This window comes from Cryptotermes secundus, unplaced genomic scaffold (genome assembly GCF_002891405.2).
Source record: "Cryptotermes secundus unplaced genomic scaffold, Csec_1.0 scaffold62, whole genome shotgun sequence".
Classification (NCBI taxonomy): domain Eukaryota; kingdom Metazoa; phylum Arthropoda; class Insecta; order Blattodea; family Kalotermitidae; genus Cryptotermes; species Cryptotermes secundus.
Window position 1 is genome coordinate 1,292,046 of NW_019727786.1, and position 27,873 is coordinate 1,319,918.

The 27,873-nt window shown below is 40.1% G+C and overlaps 1 protein-coding gene across 3 annotated transcripts in view; it reads right to left on the reverse strand.

Annotated features, from left to right (window-relative positions):
* LOC111864921 (uncharacterized protein C18B11.02c) overlaps window positions 1–27,873 on the reverse strand; it is a 702,662-nt gene that overhangs the window by 20,614 nt on the left and 654,175 nt on the right. For 2 of the 3 annotated variants that reach the window (XM_023852540.1, XM_033751617.1), the window contains 3 exons: window positions 17,092–17,213; window positions 15,756–15,856; window positions 8,837–8,924 (listed from right to left, as the gene is read on the reverse strand). In XM_023852540.1, coding sequence (XP_023708308.1) covers window positions 8,837–8,924; window positions 15,756–15,856; window positions 17,092–17,213 — 311 coding nt within the window. Of the gene's footprint in view, window positions 1–1,503; window positions 1,592–8,836; window positions 8,925–15,755; window positions 15,857–17,091; window positions 17,214–27,873 lie in introns of all 3 variants that reach the window. The other variant, XM_033751616.1, reaches the window with a different exon arrangement.

Here is a 27,873-nt window from a genome sequence, read left to right on the forward strand (position 1 = left end):
AAAAAAAAAGGTAAAGCTATCCCTGTAACAGGCCGTGAAGGCCCACAAGGTTGTGAGACGTTAAGGGTCCCACATTACCTTGACAATCGGCTCAAAGATGGCCGTACGGTTGCCAGCCTTACGCACCAGCCGTGTTTCACTCGCCAGGAAAATCATTTAATTAATTCCTGGTACTCAGTTCTGTTAGAGGCTGAGTAAACCCCAGGATGTAGTGCGGCCAGAAGGATTAGGTCAATTGAAAAAAATCCAATGACCTCATCGGGACTTGAACCCGTGACCTTCCGGCTTGTAGCATAGTACCTTAACCACTAAGCTACCTCGTACCCACCTCAATCTATGTTCCTCCTTTAATTTCAGAGACAAAGTTTCACATCCATACAGGCCCAAAGGTAAAATTATAGTCTTGTATATTCAGACTTTAACATTTTTAGACAGCAAATGAGAAGACAAAAGGTTCTGGACTGAATGGTAGTAAGTATTACCCAAATTCAATCTCCTCTTAATTTCTTCCTGAATCAGGTTTTGATTTGTTATAGTCATTCCCAAATATCTGTGCCACATTTTCAAAACATCTGTTACCTGTCCTTATGTCATGATGAGACAGCAACATATATTTTGTTTCTCTGTGTTTACTTCTAGACCAACCTCCTTACTAGCATAATTTAAAGTCTGTGTTTTTCTTTGTGGTATCTATACTATCATCCAGCAGATTCACATCATCGGCATAGGCCAACAGCTGATGAGTCCCATTTAATTTCAGTCCCATCTGGTTTCCCTGGACCTTCCTAATGGCATATTCTAAAACAAAGTTGAAAAGCAGTGACAAGAAAGCATCTCCTTGTTTTATACAGTTCTGGATAGGACGATTATCAGACAAATATTTACCTATATGGACTTTACTGTGTATTTCATTTAAACACATTTAATCAATAATCACGAGTACCCCAAACTCTACGAGTATATTGTAGAATACTTCATCCTAACCGAATTGTAGGTTTCCTTGAAGTCTATGAATAGTTGATGTACTGTCTCGTTGTACTCCTTTTTTTTTTTCAGTATCTGATGAATATAAAAAATTTGATCGGTAGCTGATCTTTTATGTCAAAAGCCACACTGATGAACCTCAATAATTTTATCTATATATGGGCTTAGCCTTGAGAGAAAGATATTGGATAAAATTTTGTATGAAATGGACAGCAGTAATATCACATGATAATTACTGCAGTCAGTTTTATCATCCTTCCTGTGAACTAGTACAATAATAGATTCCTTCCATTGAACAGGAAATTGTTCCTTACTCCAAACAGAGATTAATTTGACACATACATTAAATGCCAGTACTGTTGAACTATCCTTCAACCCTCTGGTAATGTCAGGATTACATCCTTTCTGAAGAACTGGCGTCATGTCTCACACACTGAAACTGGAACAGGTCAGAAGTGAGGAACCGGGAGTTTTGGTGTTTTATCACGGAAAAAGGGTAAATCCCACTGACATACTCACCGGAAGAGAACACGGTTTATCCAGCACCACAATGTCTTCATCTACATGAATTAGCTTGATGGGTTTTGCTAGGACTGGGGTCTCATGTCTGCAATACAACCACATTAGGACTCAGCTCAGCCCTTTCTGCCGCTTGCCATGTTACTGGAAGCTTTGCTCGGCATGCCCGTCACAACATTACACTCAAAACCAACTTCACACATATAACCCTAATCATTGCTATAAAATCTATACGTTGGGAGACAAATTAAGTTTGATTCTGAATAAAAATGTATTTTACAACTGCGAGTTACAGTTTAATGCTGACAAAAAATAGTTCTCACATTAATGTATCAAGATGCCACTGTAGTGTTCACATTGTCTTATCTATAAGCAGTGATGAGGCTGTCAATAGCTCAGATTATATAGTGTCCAATGATTAAGATGCTACCATGGTGTTTGATGCAAGAGTCTGACAAAAAACATGAAAACTTCAGTCAGGATGGTCAGTGACCTGGCCAAGATTTGAATCAGATACTTCCTGAATATAAGTCAGAAATGTTACTTCTTGAGTCCCTTACTCCATCCATTATTGTTGAATGGAGACTCCACAACAATAATTTTCATATTGTCACAGAAAATGTATAGCATGTTTTTATATAGTTGAACAGAAGTCCATAACAATAATTTCATGCAATAGTGCATTTATTTTCATGAAGTATTTCTGTACTTTGGTTTGTATAAATACTACTATTTGTTTTCAACATACAAAAGAGAAAAGCAATAAATAATATAATTTTGTTCATGAACAAGAAATTTTAATAAACTGCTGAATTTCCATTATGAATGGCTATGACAGTATTGATAAGTAGATAAAAATGAACAACTATTATATTACTTAACTATTCAATTTTCCACCAGCATCTAGTATGAAAGTAACAGGTATATTTTTGGTTTACTTCTCTTTCTTAAGGAAGAAAGTAGTATTATGAGATCATCATGGTGTGTGTGTGCGTGCGCACACGCACATGATTGTCATGTCTATCCTATTTCAACTTTTGTAACATGTGACATTCGAACATTATGCCACTGGACACCACCCAAATGCTGTACTTTTTAATTCCCTGTTACAAGTAATACAAATATGGCTGATGTGTAACTTATGAGGAGAAAAAGCCACTAGCACAAGTTAATTTAGGGACGTGAAAAGCTGTAACACATCTCAGAAAAGTATGGAACATTTCTTGAGGTAATGTTTTTGTAGAATAGGAAAAAAAGAAGCCATGTAAATATTTTTATAATTTTTCAGTTAGACAGTGATAACTACTGTAACCACTGGAGCCTGGAATGTGAAACCTGGTATAGGCACACACCATAAACATATATACAGAGTATATGAGATTCCATCAATCAAAATTGTATACAATTGCACTAATCACATACACATTTAAAACATAACATGTTTTAGCCTCTTTGGCCATCCACAAGCTGCTCACATAAATTATTATACACTTGCTACACTGGCCAGTGTTTACATTTTCAGATTATATCTATGTGTGATCATTTTAATAACACTGTCTATGCTTACTATGCTGGTTCTACATAAATTATTATATACTTGCTACAGTGGTCAATGTTTACATTTTCAGGTTATGTCTATGTGTGGTCATTTTAATAACATTATCTGTGCTGACTATGCTGGTTCTACTGCATCATGTTAAATGTCGAAATGCTGATAAATTTAAAATATCGAGAAGTCTAATAAATTTTTTTTAGTCTTTCACACTGCTGATTCCCTTAGAGTTTTCCAGTTTTCACAGTTGATTCAGTCAGATTTGCACTCAGTGGAAGAGACCAATGTAGATACAGTGGTCCTGTGGTCTTTATATATATTAGCATAAACTATTATACATACAACATGGTGTGTATTATCAGTAGAGTTCTCTCTTCTGTGTGTGTGGTCATGTGAAGAATATTGTGCAGTCATCAATATCTTTTTTCATAAAACAGCAAAGTGACTCCATTACTCATCATAATTTGGTACCTGTATGTGTATGTGTATCCTGATTCAGTGTCAGATTATGTCATTATGAAGCAGACATGTATTAGGGAAAGAATAATATGTGGAAGAGCATATAATTAAAAAAGAGCTTGTAAGTCTTTCCAAAGTTGTGTACATAGGTAGCATGAATGTACATTACAACTGAATAAGATTTGTCCATCTTGTTTCCTGTGAGATTTTTTTTTTGCAGTAAACAATGCTTAGGAAAGCATCTTATACATAGAATTGACAGTGCTTTGTCCACCTATTAAGTAGAACTTGAACACATGATAATTATCATTTCTAATCACTACAGACCTTTCAATTTTATCAGTAAACGATCTGAATATAAGAATTTAAACATATGACTTCATATCAAACTCAGACTCCCAATATATTTTCAGAATGTGAAGACGGTTTTGAGGATGCAAATCAAACAAACATAGTCCCCAGTTTGTTTGGGCTGCTGATATTCTGTGTGCATTTGGGAAATAAAGCAATAAGGGGTAATTCAGCAGGATGGCATAATCCACAAGGTAAAAGAAGTTATACAGTGGAACTGTCAGGGTAAACAACACGTGCATCACCTATTTACCTATAGTAATAAACAAATTTGTGATTTTGATGATTGATAAGAAGGCTGCAAAGAAGATTTTTACTTACTGTAGTTGCTGTGGAAGGAAGTCACAAGTCATCCTCAGACTATTTAAATATGACATATAAACTATATCAATTCAGAGTAGCCTTCTACACAAACCTATTACCATATTAATTTTGAATTCCTGGAATAAATTTTGTGATTTTGACAGGTGTTATCTATGGTATATGTCACGTGTAGGTGACAAATATTCCTGTTAGTAAGTACTACTTAAGTGAACTTCCTTACCTCAAGTCCAGCTAAGTGCTAGGTCAGAGACGAAGCTCCAAGTGAGGACCAAAGTTGTGGTAATGTGATGGCAGATCAGGCCTATCATGGACCTCAAGGGCAGTGATATGGGGCAATGATCAAATTACAACTGACAGGGGAAAACACAAAGAAAAACCTGCCACAATTATTTTATCTACAAGAAACTGTAACTAGGTCGATTTCCACATCCGCATGAGAATGTACTCTCGACAGGATTTATGGAAGGTGAATAAATGAAATGAAATGAAAATGAAATAGTATTACCCCGTATTAGTAATTACATGAAGACCACCAAATTTTGTATGACAAATGTACAGCTTGAAGAAATAAGATTATTGTCTCCTGAGATCTGACATCATTTACTGACATATCAAGGGAATATGCTGCTTCCACCCTCAGGGTAGAAGAGTAACCTAAGCAAAGGAGGCAGCAGACTCTTATGAAACATCCATAAATACCAAACACAATATATGGCACTGAATCCCAGAAAACATTAAGCTTCATAGTCAATGACATGGAAACCTCAAATCTCACATAGCTTTAGCTTTAGCACAAACAATGCAATTCTCCACTCTCAAAATCCAGCCTCCAGCACTACTTCAAGGCTATGTGTGTTCTAAAATACTACTACTTATCTGTCAGTAAAAAATGCAATACTGATTGCAATCACTGACAAGCATTTGAATTGAAATGAATCCAGGCACATGTGTTGTTCACACTACGAAAATCTAAAGGTTTTCAGTCTGATTAAACTACAACAAAAAAAACTGTAGAAATTTCAGTAATCTTACCATCATGAACTCTCTGGAATAGTAAGAGTAATAACAGAAGACTTCTATCTTCTGGGATGTAATGCCACGCAGTCTGTTATAAGTCAACCAACATTTTGGAGGAACATGTTGTTTCCATCTTCAGGGTTGGAGAGTATGCCAAGCAAGAAACCAGTATAAAGCAGGCAGCAAGCAAAGCATGTGGCTTGTGAAAATGTTGGATTAAATAGAAACAGAAAGGACTTTGGAAGCCACACCATCAGTTCCAATTGGCTCTATCAGAGAACCATGGAGAGAAGTCATAGGTGTGCAGTAGGCAGAGAAGTTGGGTGTGCATGGGTCTTTCGTGACCCCAGGACTATGATCAGCTTCAGTATGATGTGCCAATCTTCACCAAGGTGCTAATTAGGGAGGTCATCAGTCTCCTAGGTCAATGTTTAGAGAAGAATGTCCTGAAGCTCCTCTGACATGTCTTAACCTCCTCATACTTCAGTGCCAGTGGCCAGTTCCATGAACAGACCGATGGTGTGACCATGGGTTTGCCACTGTCTCTGGTCATCACCAGTTCCTTCATAGAGGAAATAAGGAGGCGTCATTTCTTCAGGCAGCCCATGAGCCCCTGAGTCCCAGCAGGCTGAAGGACTTCCTCAACCACCTGAATAGTGTCCATCGGAACATTCAGTTCACCATGGAGACAAAAAGAGATAGCCACCTTCCCTTTCTGGACACATTGGACACTGGTGTTTATAGGAGTACAGAGCTAGATCTCTTGGAATCAGAATAGCCTTCACAATGGAGCTGCCAGTTCTGATGGAGACATTCTGGCAGAATTGCTAGAGTGATTGGCAGATTCATAGGGCTCTCAGTTCTATCACATGGGTTGCTCTGCCCCATGGCAAGCCAGATTCAGTTGCTTTCTATCCAGCCTTATGTTGGGTCAATCATCAGCTGCATTAGAATGGTGCTGCATAACATCAAGTTTGTTGGCCTTCAATCAAGGAAAATCTCTAGTTTCCTCTACCCAGGAGAGGACAGTCTGGGAGTGAGGATGCTGGGTGTATACAGTATCTGTTGTGAATGCAGTCAGGTCTACACTGGACACAGAGGCCATTCAATTGACATTATACTGAAGGAGCACCATCAGCATATCCAGCTGGAACATCTGGACATGTAAGCCATGGCAGAACATAATATCAATTTGGGACATCACATCCAGCTCCATTGACACCAGCATCGTCAGGGAGGTAATTGGAATGTGCTCCATCCCAATCGTATGAGCAGGGAGGATGGCTTCTGCCTCAGCAAGTCATTGAAACTTCTTATCTACTTTCTGAAAGGTCAGAAGAAACTTCCTTCATGAGATTCTCCAGTTGGGTTCTCCAGGGGGCCATATAGGACCAACACACTGCCTTTATCAAGGAATTACCTGCACCCTCTGTGGGCACCCACCAACCCTAAGCCTTTCCATCCTTCTTGTGCCCTCCTCCACTGTCTTTGCTATTCTCATCCCTAACTGCATACCTACAATCCAAGCATATGGTTTCTCTCCCACTACACACACATAATTCCTGTTCCCATACCTGCACTGGTCCTTGAGAAGTTCAAACCTAGTCAATCTTCTCCTGTCTCCTACTGGTTTGCTTTGGTTCTCTGATAGAGCAAATAGGAACTGATGGGTAGGTTATCAAGGTCCCATCTGTTTCAAAGTAATCATATGTTTTCACAAGCCACATCATTTGCTTCCTGCCTACTTCATACTGGTTTCTTCCTTGGCCTACTCCTCAACTCTAGAGTATTCCTCCAAAACATATGCTGACTTTCAGCAGACTACAAGGCATTGTATCTCAGAAGACATAATTCTTCATAATCACTGCTGTGAAAATCTCAAATCCTACAAGTATAATGACAGTTTTGTATTCAACCTAATCTACATATAGCAGCAATTTACCATAAAGAGTTGTAATTTGTTTTTTAGTGCTTGAAAACACACTGTGGAACACAGCCCTGGTGACATCTGTTAGAGAGTTAATTAATCATTTGATGTTTAAAGAGATGGCAGGACTGTTCCTTTCTCATTTTGTCTCCACTTCTGAGTTGTATTAAAATGAATTAATGTAAGTAATATGTGTATTAAGTGGTTCCAGTTCATGTGAACAGAGTCAGAAGATGGTTAGGCAACTTTAATTTCACAATTTTTCTCTGAATGGCTCATTAGTGCCTCTAACACTCTGCAGCATAGTCTCTCTGGGGAAGATAAAAGTTTATCCGCAATTAAGGAAATTCCCTTACTTTTGTGGAAACCTCAGGTTTATTATCATGTTCACTGAAGCCTGCCTCTGGACCTTATCCTGCTCCAAAACAATCTAGTCCACACCTCACACCCTAACATTATCTTAACACCAATAACTACATCTCCCCAAGTCATATCTTTTCTTTGGGTATTCCAACTATAATTTTATATGCACTTATCATCATCTTCATGAATGCTACATGCCCCATTCATTTCAATTTCTTTCATTTGACTACCCTAATAATATTCTGAGAAGGGTACAAGCTTTTTATTATGCAATTTCCTCCATCCTCTGGTTACTTTCTCCCTTGAGGTCCAAATGTTCCCATACGTATCCTGTTCTCATATATTTCCAACAGATTTCCTTCTCTTAGAATGAGGCAAAGTTTCACACCTATACAGAAAAACAAGTAGATTCATATATTTTCATCTTTATATTTTTAGATAGGAAACATGAAGAACCAAATGGTAACTAAAACTCATTAGTTTTGATTTTTTCTTATGATTTTCTTAAAGAAATTTTGTCTGTTGTTTATATTTTACTCTTATCTTTCTGCTTGATTTTCCATGTTTCATTACCACATTGGTTATTTCATAAGTAACTGGTGTAACAACGACTGAAAATTCAGCAGAAGTCTTGTCATGTGTTCTATATGCCTTCACACTATTAACATCCCCAGCTTTCTCCTACATCAAACACAACATTTAACACCATCTCCCATGAACAACACATACAAATAGTCAATCATAAACCATCTCATTTGTAAAGCATATGACACTCCACATATCCACACCAATATATTATCAGTAGTCACAGAACAGACATAATATACTGAAAGAAGAGACCACTTATTCATTTGTGACCTAATAACTCGCACTCATGCAAAATGTTACTAATATATTGCTATGGTAACCTGAAATTGTGTAACAATGACAAATATCACACTTATAAAACTTCTTATATGTATACAACAATATATTTGTAATTTACATTAATTTATCTGATACAGCGTGATAAAATACTGAACTCACTTTCATTATTCTACTGCTCTTCCATTCTATGTGCCCTATTTTGCTAATTTCAGTTCTTATATGAATACATTTATTCCAGAAATTTTCTGCAAATTATTCATTGACTTGAGAAACAGGATAATGAAGTATAAACATATGCATAATAAGTGCATATGGGAAGAACAAGTACTAACAGTTACAAAAACCTAATGACAGGTGATGCAGATATTGTTTAGGGAACAGAGAGATGGCTGAGGAGGAATAACTGTTATGGTATGGTATAAAAAGAGAGAATGAACTACTGAGACAGAGAGGCAGTCTTGTTGCCCACTTACAGGGATGGAGGCAGGTTTGTTAACAACCACAATGTCCTCGTCCATGTGAACTATGGTGATAGGGTCGGAGGTAACGGGTACTTCATGCCTGAAACAAACCAACAATGCAGTGTTGACACGATCACACATTCTACAGGAGGCAGAGGAACAGAACTTAACACTGGTTCACAAGTTGCATTGCAAAAACACCATGTCATCATGGCAATGCTACTATCCTATTATTTCATGGTGGCCTGTGCAGAGTTGTGGATAATGCAGTAACCTGAATTCAAAAATTGATAAGACAAGTAGACACAGATCTGTTGAGACATATTAACTGTTAATTATTATGAGATTAATTGATGTATTATCACACAAAAATTATACAGTTGTGCCACTAGATCTGTGACTAACCGTTACCTCTGTTTTTCAGCAGTGAAAATTTTTGTCTTGTAGCATGCATACCACAGGCAGGATACACGTAACAATGTTCTTATGTCTGTTAGTATCACCACACTAAACTCTCCATGCTCAGTCTCTCCTCTGACAACCAATTTTGCATTCAAGTTTTACATACCACAGGCAATTTACATGAACCTATGTTTTATGCCTGATAGTATCACCACACTAAACTATCCATGCTTGATCTCTGTTGTAGACAGCAATCAGTAAATCAGTCCATACATTATCTGACATAATGATTGTGTGTGTGCATTCGAATAAGTTTCAGGTACAGCAAAACTCAGTGACTGCCATGAAATAATAAGTCTGTAATTTGTTGTAATCAACCATAATTCATGCAAATGTGTATGAAAGTTGGAAAAAGATATACATGTGAAACAGTACTATACTGGGTCATTGTGCAATTACAACTTCAATATCCTTGGACATACACATTATAAGAGCTTTCTTACTAGCAGTAGGCATAAATGTCATACCAGCACCATTTTAATTAAAAACAAATTATGAGGAATTACAAATTATTGACTATAAACATCAGAAACTGTACAGTCATGATGCTGCTATGATTAAAAGATGTACTTGTAAAATGAATATTCCTTCTGGCAGATGAATGTACCAGCATCTTTATACCACTGTTAAAGGTATACGTAAACACTATGTGGCAAGTGAAAGTGCAATATTCATAGTTCACTTTGCATCACCTGAGATTCTAACAGGCAAAACCAGTCTGACACAAGCAGTAATACTTCTTACATGTGTTCAGAAGGTGCATGATTGAATCTCAACTAAAATACAGGTCATCAAAACAGGCCATGTTCACTTCTTTCCAATTCATTATTCACTGATCACCGGTTCTTTAACAGAATCCATAGGTAGCCACTTTATGCAGGGGCCAGGGTAAAATCACCATATTTTAAGATTTCAGAAGAGTTCATGTTTCAGGGGAACATCATATTCAAGAACTTATTTAAGAAAAAATGTATGTTTCCTTAATGGCTCCAACTGCTGACTTTTAATTGTCATCACAAACAGTCAGAATCAAGTTAAATCACTATTTGTAAGTATGCTGTTTTAAATGTGTCTTCCTAACATATTAACGAAAGAATATGTTATAAAATAGCGATCTGTAGTGAATAGGCATTTTGAAGTAAGGCGAATCATGTTACAAGGTGATTAGGCAAGTTTCATTTTGATAGATAAAACATGTACAATTAGGTATCATAATAAGCTTTACTCAAGGCACAGTTGGCTCTTAGTATGAGAATCACAGTTTTCTGGGATGTGACATCACATAGCTTGGCACCAATTATCATAAAATCATGAAGGGGTTCATGTTAACTAACAATAGCTTTGCACTTTTAAATGCAAAACCAAATGACAAACGTCTCACACAATGAACATAGCTATAAAGAATCCAACACTTCCATACCAGTGTCAGGAATTATATACAAGGTGATTCAAATATGAACAGGACTAATTTGTGTGTAAATAAGCCGCACTGCGCAGCAGCTGTGTGACCCTGAGAGAGTGAAGCCACAACCTCCACCCTCCCTCCTGTTCAGTCCTGTCTGGGAGTTGCTAGAGTGATGAGCGAACAGAGGTACCGCGGAGCGTGGAACAATGCATTGTGATCAAATTCCTCACTGGAGAAAACGTCCCATCCGCTGAAATTCACCACAGACTCCAAGAACAGTATGGGGAAGAGTGTCTCTCATGGACCCGTGTGTTTGAGTGGTGTAAGTGCTTCCAAGAGGACAGAGTGCGTGGAGAATGAACCGCATGATAGTCGGCCGCGAACATCCGTCACCGAGCCAAACACTGATCATGCAGATGCGCTTATTCGTAAGAATAGGCGCATCACTATCAAGGAACTTGGCACAATGCTGTCCATCAGTGTTGGTAGTGTAGAAGACATCGTGAAATACCACCTGCACTATCGCAAGGTGAAGGCACAGTGGGTACCACGCACTTTGATGGACGTGAACAAAATGGTGTGCATGCAAGCTGCCAATCGTCTCCTACAGCAGTTTGAAGATGAAGGTGATGCATTTTTGAAGTCTATAGTGACCACCGATGAAATGTGGGTGCACTACTTCATTGCCGAATCCCACCAGTCATTACACGAGTGGTGGCATACCAGTTCTCCTAAACCCAAGAGAGCGCGGAGGAGCCGTTCAGCAGGAAAAGTGATGGCAACGTTCTTCTGGGACTGGCAGGGTGTTATCCATGGAGACTTTCTGACAGATGCCAGAACAGTCAATGCAGCTTATTACACAGACCACCTGGCAACAGACATGAAGGAAAAGTTCTGATCCAAGTGGAAGACAGGCGGAAAGCGGGTAACCTTCCTTCAAGACAATGCACGCCCCCATATGGCCAAAACAAAAATGGAAACCCTCCAGAAATTGAAATGGAACCTTCTGACACATCCACTGTAGAGTCCTGATTTGGCCCCAAGTGATTTCTACCTGTTCGGAAGGCTAAAATCACACTTGCAAGGCATGCGGTTTCTGGACAATGATGCCGTCATCCAGACTGTTCGGGAGTGGATACGCTGCCAACAACAAGCCTTTTTTGAAAATGACATCAGGATGCTTCCAGAACGTTGGAAAAAATGTGTTGACTCCAGAGGGGAATACGTTGAAGACCGACATGTGCAAGTGTTATTATGTTTTTTTTTTAAAAAATCCGTCCCGGTCATATTTGAACCACCTTGTACATTCCATATCAATGTTTTTAAAACAAGTGCCAGGAAGATGCTGCAGCAATCAAAGTGGCACCAAGTCATGGTCCTGAGCTTCCCTGGCTTAACTACACAGTTCCTCCTCTATGGTGGAAGTCATTCACACTTCATTGCCCAAAAACGGGATCCACATGGAACCACTGACTTTTAATTGTTCAAACAGAAGCTGATGTGCAAAGCTTTGCTCAGCAAGTGTCTGGAGAAAGCTGATCACAGTAACCCATTCTACTGGAAATTCCTATAACACATGTGTAGATGGGCAATGACTAATTTTATTTCAGTAGAAATGCTAATCACTGTCTTCAACACTTTCCTGCCATCCGAAAGAGTCAAAGAAAACTTCAGATGAATACTTCAAAATATACTAGGCACCACAATGGGGATTTGAGATATTATCATAACATGGAATTCGTTAAGCTCTGGATGGAAGGAATTACTATATAGTCTTATGCAACTAGCAGCAGTGCTGAAGATTATACTGAGATCCTGGAAAGATCCCCATGGATCAGCTTCCTCCATGTCTTCCTCAGGTTGTTATGTTTCTCTCTTGTGTACTTCCCTACAGTCCCTTCCAGTTGCCCAGCCATTCTGTCCACAGGAATGTTGGTAGCGATAACCTTTGATACAGACAAGAATTTCCAGCTGCTTGGCATAGACCAGAGGGAGCTGGAGGTATAGAGCAGTACACAGAAAAGGGGAAGCCTCAAGCATAGTCATTCGCACCATTCATGGGACTTCATTTTGTGATCTCAGTACAGTAACAAAACAGATCTGCATGAAGTATAATAATGTATGAAAAGTAACTGAAAAAAAATCCAATGACATGTAATTTCCATAGCTGAAAGCACTAATTTGTAATAAAACAGATGTGAAAAAGATCTGAGTTTGTGTAAACATGCACGTGAGAATGAATGTGCTTGTGCATACATATAAAGTGCACTCCAATGGTCAGTTCTCTTCACCTGCTGCTATGCTTTCCTGCTAGAAGCTGACAGTTCTGTAACTCTGCCTCTCTGTGTTAACTGCTTCCTGTGCAAATATCAACACACACTCACTGTGAGTCACAATGTGAAGGTTAGGTGAAGTGACTGTGCTTTCAGGATGCCTTTCTACCTGGATTTTCATTTTTATTGAAGATGTGGTGCTCTAACATCCATCTTACTAACCTGATTTAGCCCCATATTCCCATATCACTTTGGGTTCTTCAAAAATGGAAAAAATCACTTCAAGAATTCAGGATCAATCAGTTGATAACTGCACTGGGGGAAAACACATCATTAAGAAGAGTTACTGAATTGTTTCCAAAGTTTGTTGCACAGATGGCATGTATGTATAGAAGAAAGAGGAGTTCCTATGGATAAGGGTTATGACTTCTGTTGTTAACAATAATTCTTTTTCTACAGTAAAATGAAACTCACTTTTGGAATGCACAATACACCTTGTGTGTGTGTGTGTATGTGTGTGTGCACGTGCACATGCGCAAACATGCATTATCTGGTTGCTAAATTAATAAGTGCAGGTACATTAAACACATGCAACAGAGAATAGAACATGGGGGCATTACTATCAGATGAACACAATCATTATTTACCAGTAATATTAAGAACTAAATTCCCTTTGAAAATTCAAAACAAAAATATAAGTCTAACATTAAAATAATATATTATTTCTTAATATGTCCAAGATACTAAATGAAACAATGTTTATATGCCTCAGAAAGAGTAAAGTCTGTATGGTCCAATGTTATTACTGCACCTATTTCTACTGAGCATTAAACCACACAGACCATTCCCACAACACTTTTATTACTTAATTTCAACTTTTATATATATATATAATGAAAATTCAAATTCCAAAAATAATTGCAGTTATAAATAATGCAATATTTCCATATATGTCAGAACTACAATAAAATCAGCAGTTACCAAACTCTTCATACAACTATCACAAAGGAAACTGTTTTCTGTTTATTCCCTTTAATAAAATTATAGCATAGGTCTCTCAAAACTGTCATGTACATATACTGTTCTTGGGAGAAAATAGTGAAGGGAACTAGAATCACTGTAATACAGTTTATATCAAATCCCTTAGATGATTTCTGGACATTATAAAAAAAATAGAATTAGATTTAAAGTGATCACAGTTGCTTTATTTCAGAAACTAAATTAAAATTAATAAATTAAATTATTTTGGGAGTCAGGATAGCTAAGTCAGTGTGGTGACTGGATATTGGTACAATGACTAGAATTCAATTCCCAGCATGTGGGCAAGGATTTTTCTCCTTGCCACCATGTTGAGATCAACCATGAGGTACGCCCAACTTTTTAACAAGGAGGTACCCAAAGAGTTAAGGAGCTATCTAGTACCAAGGTTAAGAACACATGGAGTTTTACCTCCATTCCCAAAGTATGCATTCGTGGCATGGCAATTAGACCCTGAGATAAATTTTACCTTGCAATAAAATCATATATCCTGTGCTTGTATTCTGGATATAGCATCTATGACTACACAAACTGAAATTTGTTTTAACTGCATTTGTCACGTAGATTTTCAGATTCCTTTTTAAACAGGTTTGAATGTACACACTTTGAATTTCCAAAATAATTAGTTCATGAGTTTAGAAATGCCTTACAGAAAATTAACGAAACTAATTTCAATAGTTATGAAGGAGTTCAATAAATACAGTTCCCTAGGTCATACAAATTAAATGAGAAGTCAATTAAACATTACATGTTAAACAAATGCTCATTTGTTCCACTGAAGTATCATCATTTTTTAACATAATCCATAAGTACACTGATGCATTTGTCCCATCTTACAAAGAGCCGAAACTTCCATCGTGGTAGAAATTTGGCTCCTGCAGTCATAGGCATTCACCATCTGCCACTTCCATTTCTGCATTATTGCAGAAGTTGTGCCTTTGTTGCATGTTACCCCTACCGAGTCCTATCAAGTGTTACCATCTATCAAAAAAACAAAATGTTCAATTAACATAAGCATTAGAAGCAAGGGAACCTTACTTATTGAACAACTACTGTTGTTCGATGGAAATGAACCCTCATTCTTCAATCATCCAGCCCATAGCCCAGTCTCTATACTGGCTGAGCTGTCCCAGCTTCAAGTTATATGCAGAAGCAATCCATCTTTGGATGCTATGAACAGAAACTATGTACACAAACACAGGTGAAGGTCAAGGTATCCCTGCCATGAAAAAAATATGGCAGAGTGGAAGCAAAGCTCCATGCATTCTTAACTTTGGTGCTGGTTGGAAGTGAGTGGTCAGCTTCACACCCCAGCTGCTTCATCCCTACAGAAAGTGCCTCCAATATCCATTGGACAGAAGGCTGGGTGGGTCCCAGAACTGGTCTGGATGGTGAGAAAAAGAAATCTCTTGCCCTTGCTGGCAACTAGACCCAACTTTTCGGTTGTCTAGCCCACAGCCTAACTTCTGTACTGTCTGAGCTATCCTGGCGCATATATATATATATACACATACATACATGTATACTTACATATGTATAGAGTATATACAAGTAGGACGTTTCTAAACACTTGTGGTAAGTTCTACATGTTTCTGGCGCATACTGTATGCCAACGTACAATATGTCCAGGAAATGAAGACGTTGTTTACCAGTTAATTTATTATTTTTAGAAAACATTTATACTGCAACAATAATAATGTCACATGAACTTTAACTCTATGGAAGTGTTTAATGTACAATTTAAAGATGTTACCTGTGCACAATATTGGCCAGCAGGTCATTGTGTTTCAGACGGTAGTCAACATCAACCTTCTCATAGTTTACGGTCAGCGTTCCTGCACGAATGCACCGCTCCTGGACAAAAACCATATAGATATGCTGAAGATGGGAAGGTTTCTAAATTAGATTATGATTTTAATACTTCAATTTGTGACAATGATGAATCAATTGACTGAATGCAATTCAAAAAGAGTCTGAACATCATTCAAGCATTTCCAAAATTAAACTTGGTTTACATCAGCACAAAGATAACTGTGATTTGTTACTACCACTGCCAAATATTTCAACTTCACAATGCTTTCAAATAACTTATTACCCACATTTCTGTTATCATTTGATAAATTAGCATCAGCATAGAACAAATATAACTGAACAAATTGGCTCATGTAGATAAAACTTCTGACCTCTGTTTGGGAAATAAGTGGTTCAAATCTAGGTTTGTCACTGACTATCTTGACTCAGGTTTTTCATGGTTTTTCACAATCCTTCCAGGAAAATATTGGGAAAGTATCTTAAAATTAGTCCACATCCTTTCCAGTTCATTACTCACTATCATTCTGCCATATAATGAGCTACTAACAACACTGTTCAATATAAAAATAAATAAACAGATGCTCCTATATTCCATTCAATTCAAGTTCCTAATTTCACTGGAATTTCTTAATGGAATGACTTCACATGTGTGTATGCACATGCATGTATGAGTGCGTATGTGTGTTCAGCCATGTAAGTGATCACTTCAAGTTTGATGTACTGGGTATTCAGCTTAATTTTACGTGTGTATCATTTGTATTCCTGTCGTCACCTTCAAAATTTCAAGTCATTCACTGTGTGACTCTGTACCAAGCTGGTTGGTATAGCTGTAATGCTCTATGCTTGTATTTTAGAGGTGCTTGGCTTGGGCATTAACTATCCACACTGAGGGTTTTCATGGTTCTCTTCAGTCCTTTCATCTAAATGCCTGGAGAGTAGCTTAATCAGGCAAAGACTGTTTCTTTCCAAATCCTTTCCAATACATCAGTCACCTTACTATCTGATGTTACATAGTCTAAATAGTGACAGAAACAGAAAATAATCAACCCATGACTCTGCAAGATTAATATTCTAAAATTAATACTGCATGCACTTACTTGGGTATAAAAATGCCACGCTGAAGAAGTGCATATATTACAATCCCAAAATGTGTGAAAACTTGATACACAGTATCACCACAGAAAAAAACTCATAAGAATTCCTCTGTATCAGCTGATATACTTGAAAGCACAAGTCAGGAAATAGAGTAATCCACTAATGAGTTATTGTATACTCACATATTCTTCAGCAGGATGTGCTCGAAATTCTCTTGCAAACACATCAAGAATCTTCTCTCCAACCCAACGACCTTTTGTGAATGTTGTAAAAGTGAAGTAATATGGATACACTTTTCTCAAACCTGCAAGTACAGAAAAGTACACTTCGCATTAGCAGTCTGTAAGTCCAATGCAACTAGAAATCAAGGAGAGAGCCTTACTTCCCACATTGTGAGAACTGAGATATACAATTTTCAGTATGATAAAATCTTATTAATAACTCAGCCTGTACTGGCAACAACTTCAAATGGAAACTATAGATCATTTGCTGTTCAGTGCAATGAGACAACTGCTGTAGAGTATGTGAAATGCAGAGGGTTGAGAATGAATCCATTGCAACTTACTTGAAGTTACCAATCTTGACTGGAAATTATCCAACCTGACTCAGAGATTTTGTGACATACTCGTGTGTCAGTCATCCCATACAAATACCAGGACATTACCTAAAAAAATGCTACAAAATCTGCTTCCCATATCCTTCATAACTACCTTTTCAATTCTTATATGGTGCTATATAGTTAGTTAGTTAGTTAGTTAGTTATTTAGAGAGGGTGGGTTTCCCCATGCACCGCGACCAGTTTGATCTACTATGCTTCCCTCTATGATATTCTACCAGTCTCTTTACCCTACCGATAAATGGTGCGTACCATCAGTCCCGCCGAGCAAGCGAGTTCGGCCACTTGCTTAGCGGTGTCTATAATGCTTCCCCCATCTATCAGAGGCCTTAGAGACTGTTGTTGGGCGGGAAACGTCCTGGAATTTGGCTCAGTGATCCCCTTTGGGGATATGAGGTTCTTTTACGTGCCGTAAAGTTACGACACGGGACACACAGCTTAAAGTCCCTCCCGGAGGACTTGTTCCCTGAATTTTTCCGCCCTTAAAAATTCGACGACCTCCGCCGGGTATTTGAACCCGCGTACCACGAGTCATGAGGTGGGAACGTCACCTCTAGACTACGGAGGCCGCTATGGTGCTATATAACTTCTTTAGTTCACTCAATGGTGCTAATTAAACAAGGAAACAAACATTATCCTGTGTCTATGAACAGAGATGCAACATAGTTTGCTAGAAGTTCACCGCTATGAATGTGAGGTTGCAATCTAGACAGAACAGTGGGATTTGATGTTCTCATTGCACTGATTTTGATCAATATTATTTTCTTGGATATGATGCCGTGCAGTTTGGAAAAAGTTCACCCCTTGGAGGTTAAGTTGAAATGTTCACAGTGCAGACTGTGAAGAATATTATTTTCTGGGATATAAAGCCGTGTAGTTTGGAAAAAGTTCACCCCTTGGAGGTTAAGTTGAAATGTTCACAGTGCAGACTGTGAAGAATATTATTTTCTGGGATATAAAGCCGTGTAGTTTTGAAAAAGTTTACCGACATTGATAACCACTACCAGACTACAAGACGCCGCACCACAGAAGACAACATTCTTCAAAAGACAATCGGTTTAAGAGACTCAGTAACACAAGACATAATCATCAAATGATTTCTGACTGCCTGGTTTATATGAAATAATGTTGTTCAGGAAGTGGGGGTTATAACTAGTCTGGATTAAATTTATAAAATCATTATTTATTTCATATTTATTTATTGGTCTACTTTCATTATTTTGAAAAAATTAAAGGAAGCCTATGAGATAACCTTGCTGTCTTTGTCCCCTAATTGTTTTTGTTTGCTATGCCACCCATACCACATCTAAGGAACGTAGTTGTGTAGTTCTTCCTAGAACTTTTAAAATTTGTGAGTACGTTGTAAGGTGACCAAAACTCATACAAACACTGTTAAAAATCCAGTTTATAATTCCAAACAAAGATATCACTTCTCACATTGTGCTTATTATGAGTTAGGAGGCAGGTAGTCTGGTGAGTGAGTGCCTACGCTCCAGAGGAACACAATGCCTCCCTCTCTGAAGTGGAGGCACCAATTTCTTCTGATCACATTGGTACCCATGGACCAGAGTACAACACGGTGTCATAACCCAGCAGATCAGGACACTAATTTTTATCACCGTGAAAATGTTACATTTTATTTCTCAATTCCCAATTCAGGTTAGGCTGAAGAAAGTTGATTGTGCTATATTCTGCGAACTAAAGTATATCTTTAAATCCAGTGTATGTGCAGTGAACCAGGTTACTGGCCATTAAAGGAAATGGTACGTATTAATACCCCGTTCCTTTGTGGGTGCGCTATTGGTTCGCCGCCATATCGCTGTGTCAATTAGCTCCTGCCACTGAATGCTTACAGGAGAATCTGACCCAATATTTACACTTAGCTCTAGAAAAGTTCTCTCAGCAGCCCGCCTGCTGCATCGGGCATAAGAGGATTCACGCATAAGATGCTGCTTATTTGATGACACTAGTCACTGACGTCTTGCAATTTGAGCTCTGAAGGATTACTCCTTGTATGCTCAACACTCAAGTGCCTATACACGTTAAGTTAGATGAATGCAACCTAAGGTTCAGTCCAGAATCTTTTGACTTCGTGTCTCCTATTAAAAGACTGAAAGTTACAGTCTTTGTTATCCGTCTACGTCAAGTACTTAAGACGTGTTCACATTAGTTACACCCTTCGGCGACTAAATTAGCATCAACAGACCAATCTCAGTACAAAAAAAGCATGGAAATCAGGGACGTAAACATGAAAGGCTTGATAGGAAACACACTACGCACTGTGGCGTGCCGCCTAAAAGCCAGAATATTTGAGTCAGACCGGGCGTCCATTGCTAGGCAACGGCTCGGTGTTCAATGTTCCGTATCGTTGTCGAGGTGACAATGAAATAGGTTCACGCAACAACGCATACATAACAGACGTTACCACGGAAGTGAAAACCCGAACTCGTGCAGTTCCCGCGGCAATGAATACACTAGCAACCGGTGCATAAAACACGTGAAACGGAGCCCTTAAACAAAGTGTCTTCTAGTCCGTCCGACTGTAGAATATAACAGACCAAACACAACAGAGCGAAAGACAGAACCGAGAAGAACGGAGCAGAGAACAGAACAGAGGCGAACGGAGCAGAGTTGAGAGCAGAATAAACCAGCTCAGCTAAGAACCAGAAGACGACAAACTAGCCAGGTGACATCGCCCGGAAGACGTTATTTCTGAGTGATTGTAATTGTAATTGCAAACGACTTATCCAATAAACCGCCTCGTCTAATCCGTAGCCCATTAATTTCTTGTCGCGTTACCAGGATTCGTGACAGTATTTATTTGTTAAGCAGACAGACCCATACAACTTTCCGGGCATTAAAATGTTTAACTATTGTACTGTAACTATTATTGTTGCTTGGAAAAGTTACTGCCTCACTGTCACTTATGATCTATATGTCAGTTCTCCCTTGTGCATTATTATACTGCCCTCTACTCTCCACTTGCAACTCACTGCAAGCAGAATTTCACATAGGTTTCAACGTCCCCCCATGTCAGCCGTCCACACTCTAAGACAGAGACTCTCTGAGAAAACAACCAAAGCGTTGTGGAGGTCAAATCATTACAGAAGCTTCTTTCGGACTCCCGGCCGTCTTCGGTCGTCAGCGTGAGTTGGACGGTTTCGAGGAAACTAGAAGCCGATGGCTTAGGCGTCTCGAAGCGTCGAGAAGAAGAGGCGCGAGCAGACGCTCCCTTCCACCCCCAGCTCAAGCGGCCATATGGCGTCACATGTCTTAAGTATTAAAATATAGAAACAACCTCGCTTTAAAAGCTGAACGTTACATTTTGACATGTTAAACTTTAGCAACTCCTATTAATTAGAGTTTTACTCAAAGGTTTTACAAGTATTCAAATACCGGCATACAGTCATTATGTAGGTGATATAGTACTAAAAGTAAAGGTACCCCTGTAACAGACCGTGAGGGCCCATAGGGTTGTGAGACATCCAGGATCCCACATGTTCTCTAGACTATCAGCTCACAGATGGCGGTGAGGTTGTCAGCCTTACGCGCCGGCCGCCTTTTAGCCCCAGGAAGATTCCTGGTACTCATTTCTATTAGAGGCTGAATCGACCTCAGGGACATAGTGCGGCTGGAAGGATTAGGTGAACTGAAAAAAATCCACTTTATCTGGACTCGAACCCGCATAGTGCCTGAACCAACTATGCTACCAAGTGCCCCTACATTTTAATATGATTTTTAATTAATTTTCGATCAGAGCCCGTTGTTGACTTGCTCTGCTAACAACACCTGATGCACTGTACACACTTTATAATGGCGCAGTTTTACGTCATTTCTTTGCACGTCTGTAAGTGATTCCAGTGTGGTGCGCACATCCCTGCAGTGCCTCGAGGAGGCATAGTTCGGTATAGTTCTCTTGCGGACTACAAGCCACGGAGTGTTTTTACTTATATTACTGATTTGTTTTTCAGCGTCCATCGTCTTGGCTTTCTTTTCTTGAGAGTAACGTTTCGCAAACTAGAACTGTTTCCGTCGTCAGGTATAGAGGAGGAACTATTCCTACTAAGTTGCGCCAGTAAGTCCCAATTGCTTAGTTCTATAGTGATTGAGCTTACCTGTTTCTAACGGGCCAACCTGAGCAGGAACCTTTACTCCCTTGCATTTAATGACGGAAACAGGCCCAGTTTGCAAGATGTTAGTCACATTTATTCTCAAAATGTTTAAATATTTCTGACCACTGTCAGAAACATTTGAGACTAGCTCACAATTCTGTGCAGTGTAGTGTCTGCAGTACTGATTAATTTTATGAAGATATAGTCTACTTTTATCTGAAATAAAGAAATATCCAAGAAAAGAAGGTACGCAAAATCACAAACAGCGCAGTCACTGCCACTCCTGTGTTTCACTGCACATGTCTGCCTTTATCTTGTATTCGTCATGAGCCGTCAGCCATTTCCCAGATAGGCCTACAGCGGATTGAGAACGGTATCGCTGACATGAGTCTCATTTCCTGCACGAGCCTGATACAGCAATTTCCTTCCACAATTCTCGGATATCTACCTGCCTCACTCACAAATGCTATTCGCTGGGTCAAACCACGCCCTATACGAATTCTAAGCAAGGGGCTTTACAGTAGAATGCAAAGTGCAGATGTTTAAAATAGCAATCGATAACTCACAAAGACAGAAAGAGAGTGAAAACCTGTACTTCAGACTGAAATGCACAGACTTTAGCATATACTTCGTTTGCTCTTTTTACTTTTCTCACTGATATCCGTGTTTATTCATTGCTACACTAGCGAAAGTCCCCTTTCTTCGTTGGGGTGTTTCGTAAAATAACCTATTACTATACCGAATTTCTTCCCATCAATTCTCTGTTGTGTTCTTGCATCATGTGGATGTGGACTGTGTTGGCGAATTTTAGGAGGTATACGCTGCCTCCATCTTCAGGGTTGAAGTGATTACTATCAAAATATCGCTAACACTGCTCCCATCCACATGCTATGAAGTTCCAAGAGCACAATCAGCATAAAAAATCGAGCCATCTTGAAAGCCTAAAATAAGTAACGAAACTGATTACTTCTTGCGATAATTTGAAGAATACGAACCCCACTAAAAAGACATTTACAGACAGTGGCTGATTTTCGTCTGGGTTCCCTTAGCAGCACATTTCTCCGACAGAAGGCAGATTGATGCAGTCTCCTACAGTGCTGTCAAACTGACACGTGAAAGACAGTACACTGTAATAAATGAAGAAGTAACAAGTCGGTTTATTTGGTAAGCTGTAGGCCTGTATTCGTGAGGGACTCGATTCGATCTCAGCAGAGATAGCGGCTATCACGACTGAGGTTTCTCTTGGTTTTCCTCAAAGCATTCAGGTACAAGCCGGAATAGTACGTTAAAGAAAGAGTGTGGCGCGACACATTTTTATTTCTGCAACATAATGATAGAGTTATGCCGGTCATGGTAGCCGAGCGGTCTAAGGCATGCACTGTCTTCGCTCGCTTGGAAGCCGGGATCGTGGGTTCGAATCCCACTCAGAGCATGGATGTTTGTGTGCGTTTTTCTGTGTTTGTGTACAGGTAGAGGTCTTGCGACGAGCTGATCACCCGCCAAAGAAGTCCTACCGAATGTGTAAGATCTAGTAAACCGAAGTGAAACGGAGAGTTTCATGGAGGTAGGCCTAGGCCCAAATTGGGGCTGTAGCGCCACAGAAAAAAAAAATGCAATACAAAACACCGTTCATGTTGCCTAGCTAGCACAGCAGAGATGGAAAAGTATTTTTTCGAAGAAGAATCCCTTGGACATGGTACTGAACCATTGGCAGTCATCTCCCCCTACAGTCCCCTAGCTTCCATCTTAATGTTGAACTCCCACGCTCCAAATATCAACTTTACAAAACATTTACTATATTTTGTATGCATTTCTCGTCTCCCCCATCCAAGGGCTCAACATCCAGCCCATTTTTGCTTTACCTATCCACCAGTGAGGTACCTACAGTCGCATGCAGTAAGCCTATGTTCATCGTTATGTGGCATCCTAAACTCTAGAATTTATTTACCACTCGCGTTTCATGTTATCTTCGAAGAGCAGGAGAACGGTATTAATTTATTGCTTATACTTGGCAAGTATAACTGGCTACGGGCTAGATGGTTAGGATTTCACTGCCGAACAGGAATAAGGTCTGTTCCTTTCACAGGCGTGTCCAGACTGGCTGTGGTACCCATCAAGCCTACCGAACTTTCTGGGCGAGGAAATGATTATTCAACTACATACGACTACATACGTACATGACACGCAGTCACAGGAGTAAGACACAACACAAAGCACAATACACATGAAAGTAGGAAGAATACTCCGACAGAAGAAGATAGGTGTGACTCGCGTACTGAAATACGACATAAGGATGACAAATCCTGAACAGTTTTAACATTTTTAATATTTAAAATTTAGCAATATATGTGACGAATATATATTTTGGTTATTTTAGTATAGGGACAACAGGGCGTGCAATGCAGTAGTTCGACGTACATCGAAAAGCACCTGAAGATGGCACTTTGGTGCCGAAACATGTAGTGCAAGAGAGAAGAGTACGGTGAATAAATGTATGCACTGTAAGACGGTCAGAATAAATCATGGAGATACATACAGCGAGATTAAAAATTCTCCATACGTCTTCATGGGGTGGTGCTTATTTAAGCACAGGGCCAACTTTACCTTTACTAAGAAAAACTTAATATAAATAATCTATAAGACAGCTACACTGCACAAAGTCATTAACGGTATTAACAACGCATGGTGGAGGTATACCTCCCTCACCGTTGCGAACAACACTTTTCACCATCGGCAGAAACCACGGGCCGCACCATAGCTCAAGCGGTTAATCGCTGGCTACTCACCGCAGCGGCTCGGGCTCGAACCCAGGTCAGGTCATGTGGAATTTGTGGTGGGCAAGGTGGCGTTGGGGCACGTTTTCTCCGAGTACTTCACTTTCCCTTGCCAATCTTCACTCCACCAATTGCTCCACAATCACCATCACCTATCATCTGGGGCTGGTAATAAAAAAAGTAAAGGTATCCTTGTAACAGACCGTGGAGGCTCATAGGGTTGTGAGATGTTGAGGTTCCCACATTTTCTAGACAATCGGCTCATAGATGGCGGTAAGGATGTCAGCCCTACGCGCCGGCCGCCCTTTACCCCTAAGAATATTCCTGGTAGTCATTTCTGTCAGTGGATGATTCGAGCCCAGGGCCATAGTGCGGCTGGAAGGATTAGGTAAATCGAAAAAATCCAATGATCTCATCGGGATTCGATCCCGCGACCTTCTGGCTAGTAGCATAGTGCCTCAACCAACTACGCTACCGCGTGCCGCTGGTACAATAGGTTAATAGTGGCCGCAGTGATAAGTGGACTCAGTCTCACCCCACTGATATTCTTTTTCCTTGGCACTACAGCCCCAGTGGGCCTAGGCCTACCTCCATGAACTTCTCCGTTCACTTCGGTTTCTCTAGATCTTACACATTTGGGTAGGACTGCTTAGACGGGTGATCAGCTCGTCGCAAGGCCTCTAACTGTACATAAACACAGAAAAACGCACACACAAAAACTAAACATCCATGCCCTGAGTGGGATTCGAACCAACGATCCCGGTTTCCAAGCGAGGCTGAGTCGACACCAGGGTTATAGTGCGGCTGGAAGGATTAGCTAAATTGAAAAATCTATCTCATTTGGACACGAACCCGCAACCGTCCGGCTTGCAGCATTGCGCCTCAACTAACTACGCTACCGCGTGCCCCCCCCCCCCGACATCTTAGTGGTCCAAAATATTTCAAGGAAAGCCCCGGCCTTCTTTTTATACTTTTCGTACAAGAACAGCAGATGATCTGAAACGCCTGCACTGACTTACTGGAATGTACTGCCATGCATAGCTGTCAGAGAAGTTGCCGCATCAACACGGCGAAGCCGCACTTCAACCGTTCCCTTTAATTGGTAATCTCTGATGGAAAGGATTTCATATGGACACAGGCGAATTTCTTCCTCGTGATTCACGTTGCAGCACTTAATGGTTTGTTTCTATGTTCCGCAGCTCCTCCGTCCACCTGCTTCTCTCTCTCTCTCTCTCTCTTCAGCATTTACGGATTACGCCCCGCAGGCGTGTTTCAGGTCTCAGGTATACATTGCAACTAAGAATCTTTAGACATTTAGTATCACTCCTTGGACCCATCTCAAGGCCTCTACCTACACAGCGCAATAAACCCGAACTAAGCATCTATACAATGAAGGATTCGAACCCATGATCCCAGTGTTGGAGCGGTTGTATGCAGTGCGGACACTGCACTCGGCAATATTCCACTCTCGATAGTTTTAAGTGGATCTTCCAATGTTCGTGGCTAGCTTCTTTGCCCTAATCTTTGGGCTTAAGGTTTCAAGCGCTGTAGACCACTTTCATTTCTATATAATGAAATATAGGGATTATGTCAAACCTCCTGGGAATCCGCGATACAGGTGTGAGGATATTATTAAAATGATTCTTAAAAATATAGGGTGTGAGAATGTGGGCTGCATTCTGGCTCAGGACAGGATCTTGTGAGCACGGTAATGATCATTCAGGCAGAACAAAATGGCGGCGAAGTCTGTGTTTAACTTTCCGTTTAATGGCGATAATGAATCATACGAAGTTTCATACGATATGAGGTATTAACGTCAGTGAATTCATACTGTGTAGTCTAGCACGGGAGTCCCCCCCCCCTCCTTCCAGACCACACAGTATCATGGCCCAGATGAGGATTATTTTTTTTTCCTTGGCACTACAGCCCCAGTGGGCCTAGGGCCACCTCCATGAACTTCTCCGTTCACTTCGGTTTTTCTAGATCTTACACATTCGGTAGGACTCCTTGGGCGGGTGATCAGTTTGTCGCAAGGCCTCTACCTGTACACAAGCACACACAAACTAAACCTCCATGCCCTGAGTAGGATTCGAACCCACGATCCCGGCTTCCAAGAGAGCGAAGACAGTACATGCCTTAGACCGCTCGGCTACCGTGACCGGCAGATGTGCATTATACGCATGTGGAATTCAGTATAAAGGCAGAGAATAAACACGTGTAACAATTATGTATGGAACTTCTCACATATAAACTACAAAGTACAAAGTTCTATGTGATAAATTTAAAGTATTGAGAATGTGTACGTGTCTGAAGGAATTATGTCGTCACATTCTTTCAGGCAGTTTTTGCCTGCTTGTCTGTTCGTGTATGATCTGCTTCAGCGTCTGCAGATGGGAACCAAACAGAGGGTACACACACTTTCCCTTAATCCGAAGACGGAGCGACGGACTCCGAAACGTCTTACACCAATGGAAAATGTCTGAAGGTATATCCCCAAGTTGATACAGTCTCCTTAGAAAACCCAAAAGGAAATGGTAAACACATGTGATTTAATTATGCAATATTTTAGTTCCTACAGCATACCTTCAATGAAGGCGCGCTATCTGAAAGCTGAGCAGTGCCCACCGGTTCAAGAGTAATTACTTTACCGAGGCATATATCCCTTTCGTCATCACCCTGTCCCTCCTACCCGGAATTTTTCGTTTTTATCCCTCCCTTCGGCCCTGCTCGCGTCGCTATCGAGACCCCATTTCATTCGCGTCTTGGATTTCAGAACAACACTTTCGGTTGCAAGACGGCCGGGGTGGTTAGTCGAAGTGTCCCCGGCGGTTGGTGAAGTTTAAGTCCCGTTTTCGGCTTCACCCGTTTAGATCACCTCCGGGGAAGTGGTTACGTTGTGTCAACTGATCGGCCAGTAGCACACCCTGGATTTACCTTATGTATTTGCTTGTGTTTGGTTATCATAATTTTGCGTGTATTTCTCATTAGCCTCAGTAACATATTATTGGCTGGTTACGTAAGCAAAAAGAAAAAAAAAAGCTACATCACGATTGGTACTTACAGTTGTAATTATAAGGGGGCTTTTGTGTAAGTTTATTACTTGTTTTTCATTTCTTTCGTTTAATATAAACCCGGTGGATTGCAGCGCAGTTGTGTTTGTTGATTCATTTCTATTGTTTGTTTCGCTGGGAAGATCCTAAATAGCGATCAGAGGTGGAGGGGAGGCTGTTCCTCCCCTATCTCGCTCCCACCCACTTCAAAGGAAAGGCAGAGGGCTGAAGAACCGGATACGTAATCCGCTTACATAAGTCCTGAGGATTTGCATTTCGTTTCTCGGTCCATCCGCTTGTGTTTTCAATAAAGGCCGCCATCATCGAGTTGCGTACAGTTGTACCGAGAGGCTGTTACTCCTCCTTCACAGAGGCACTTACCGTTGGAGTTCATACAAAAATAACGTTGCAT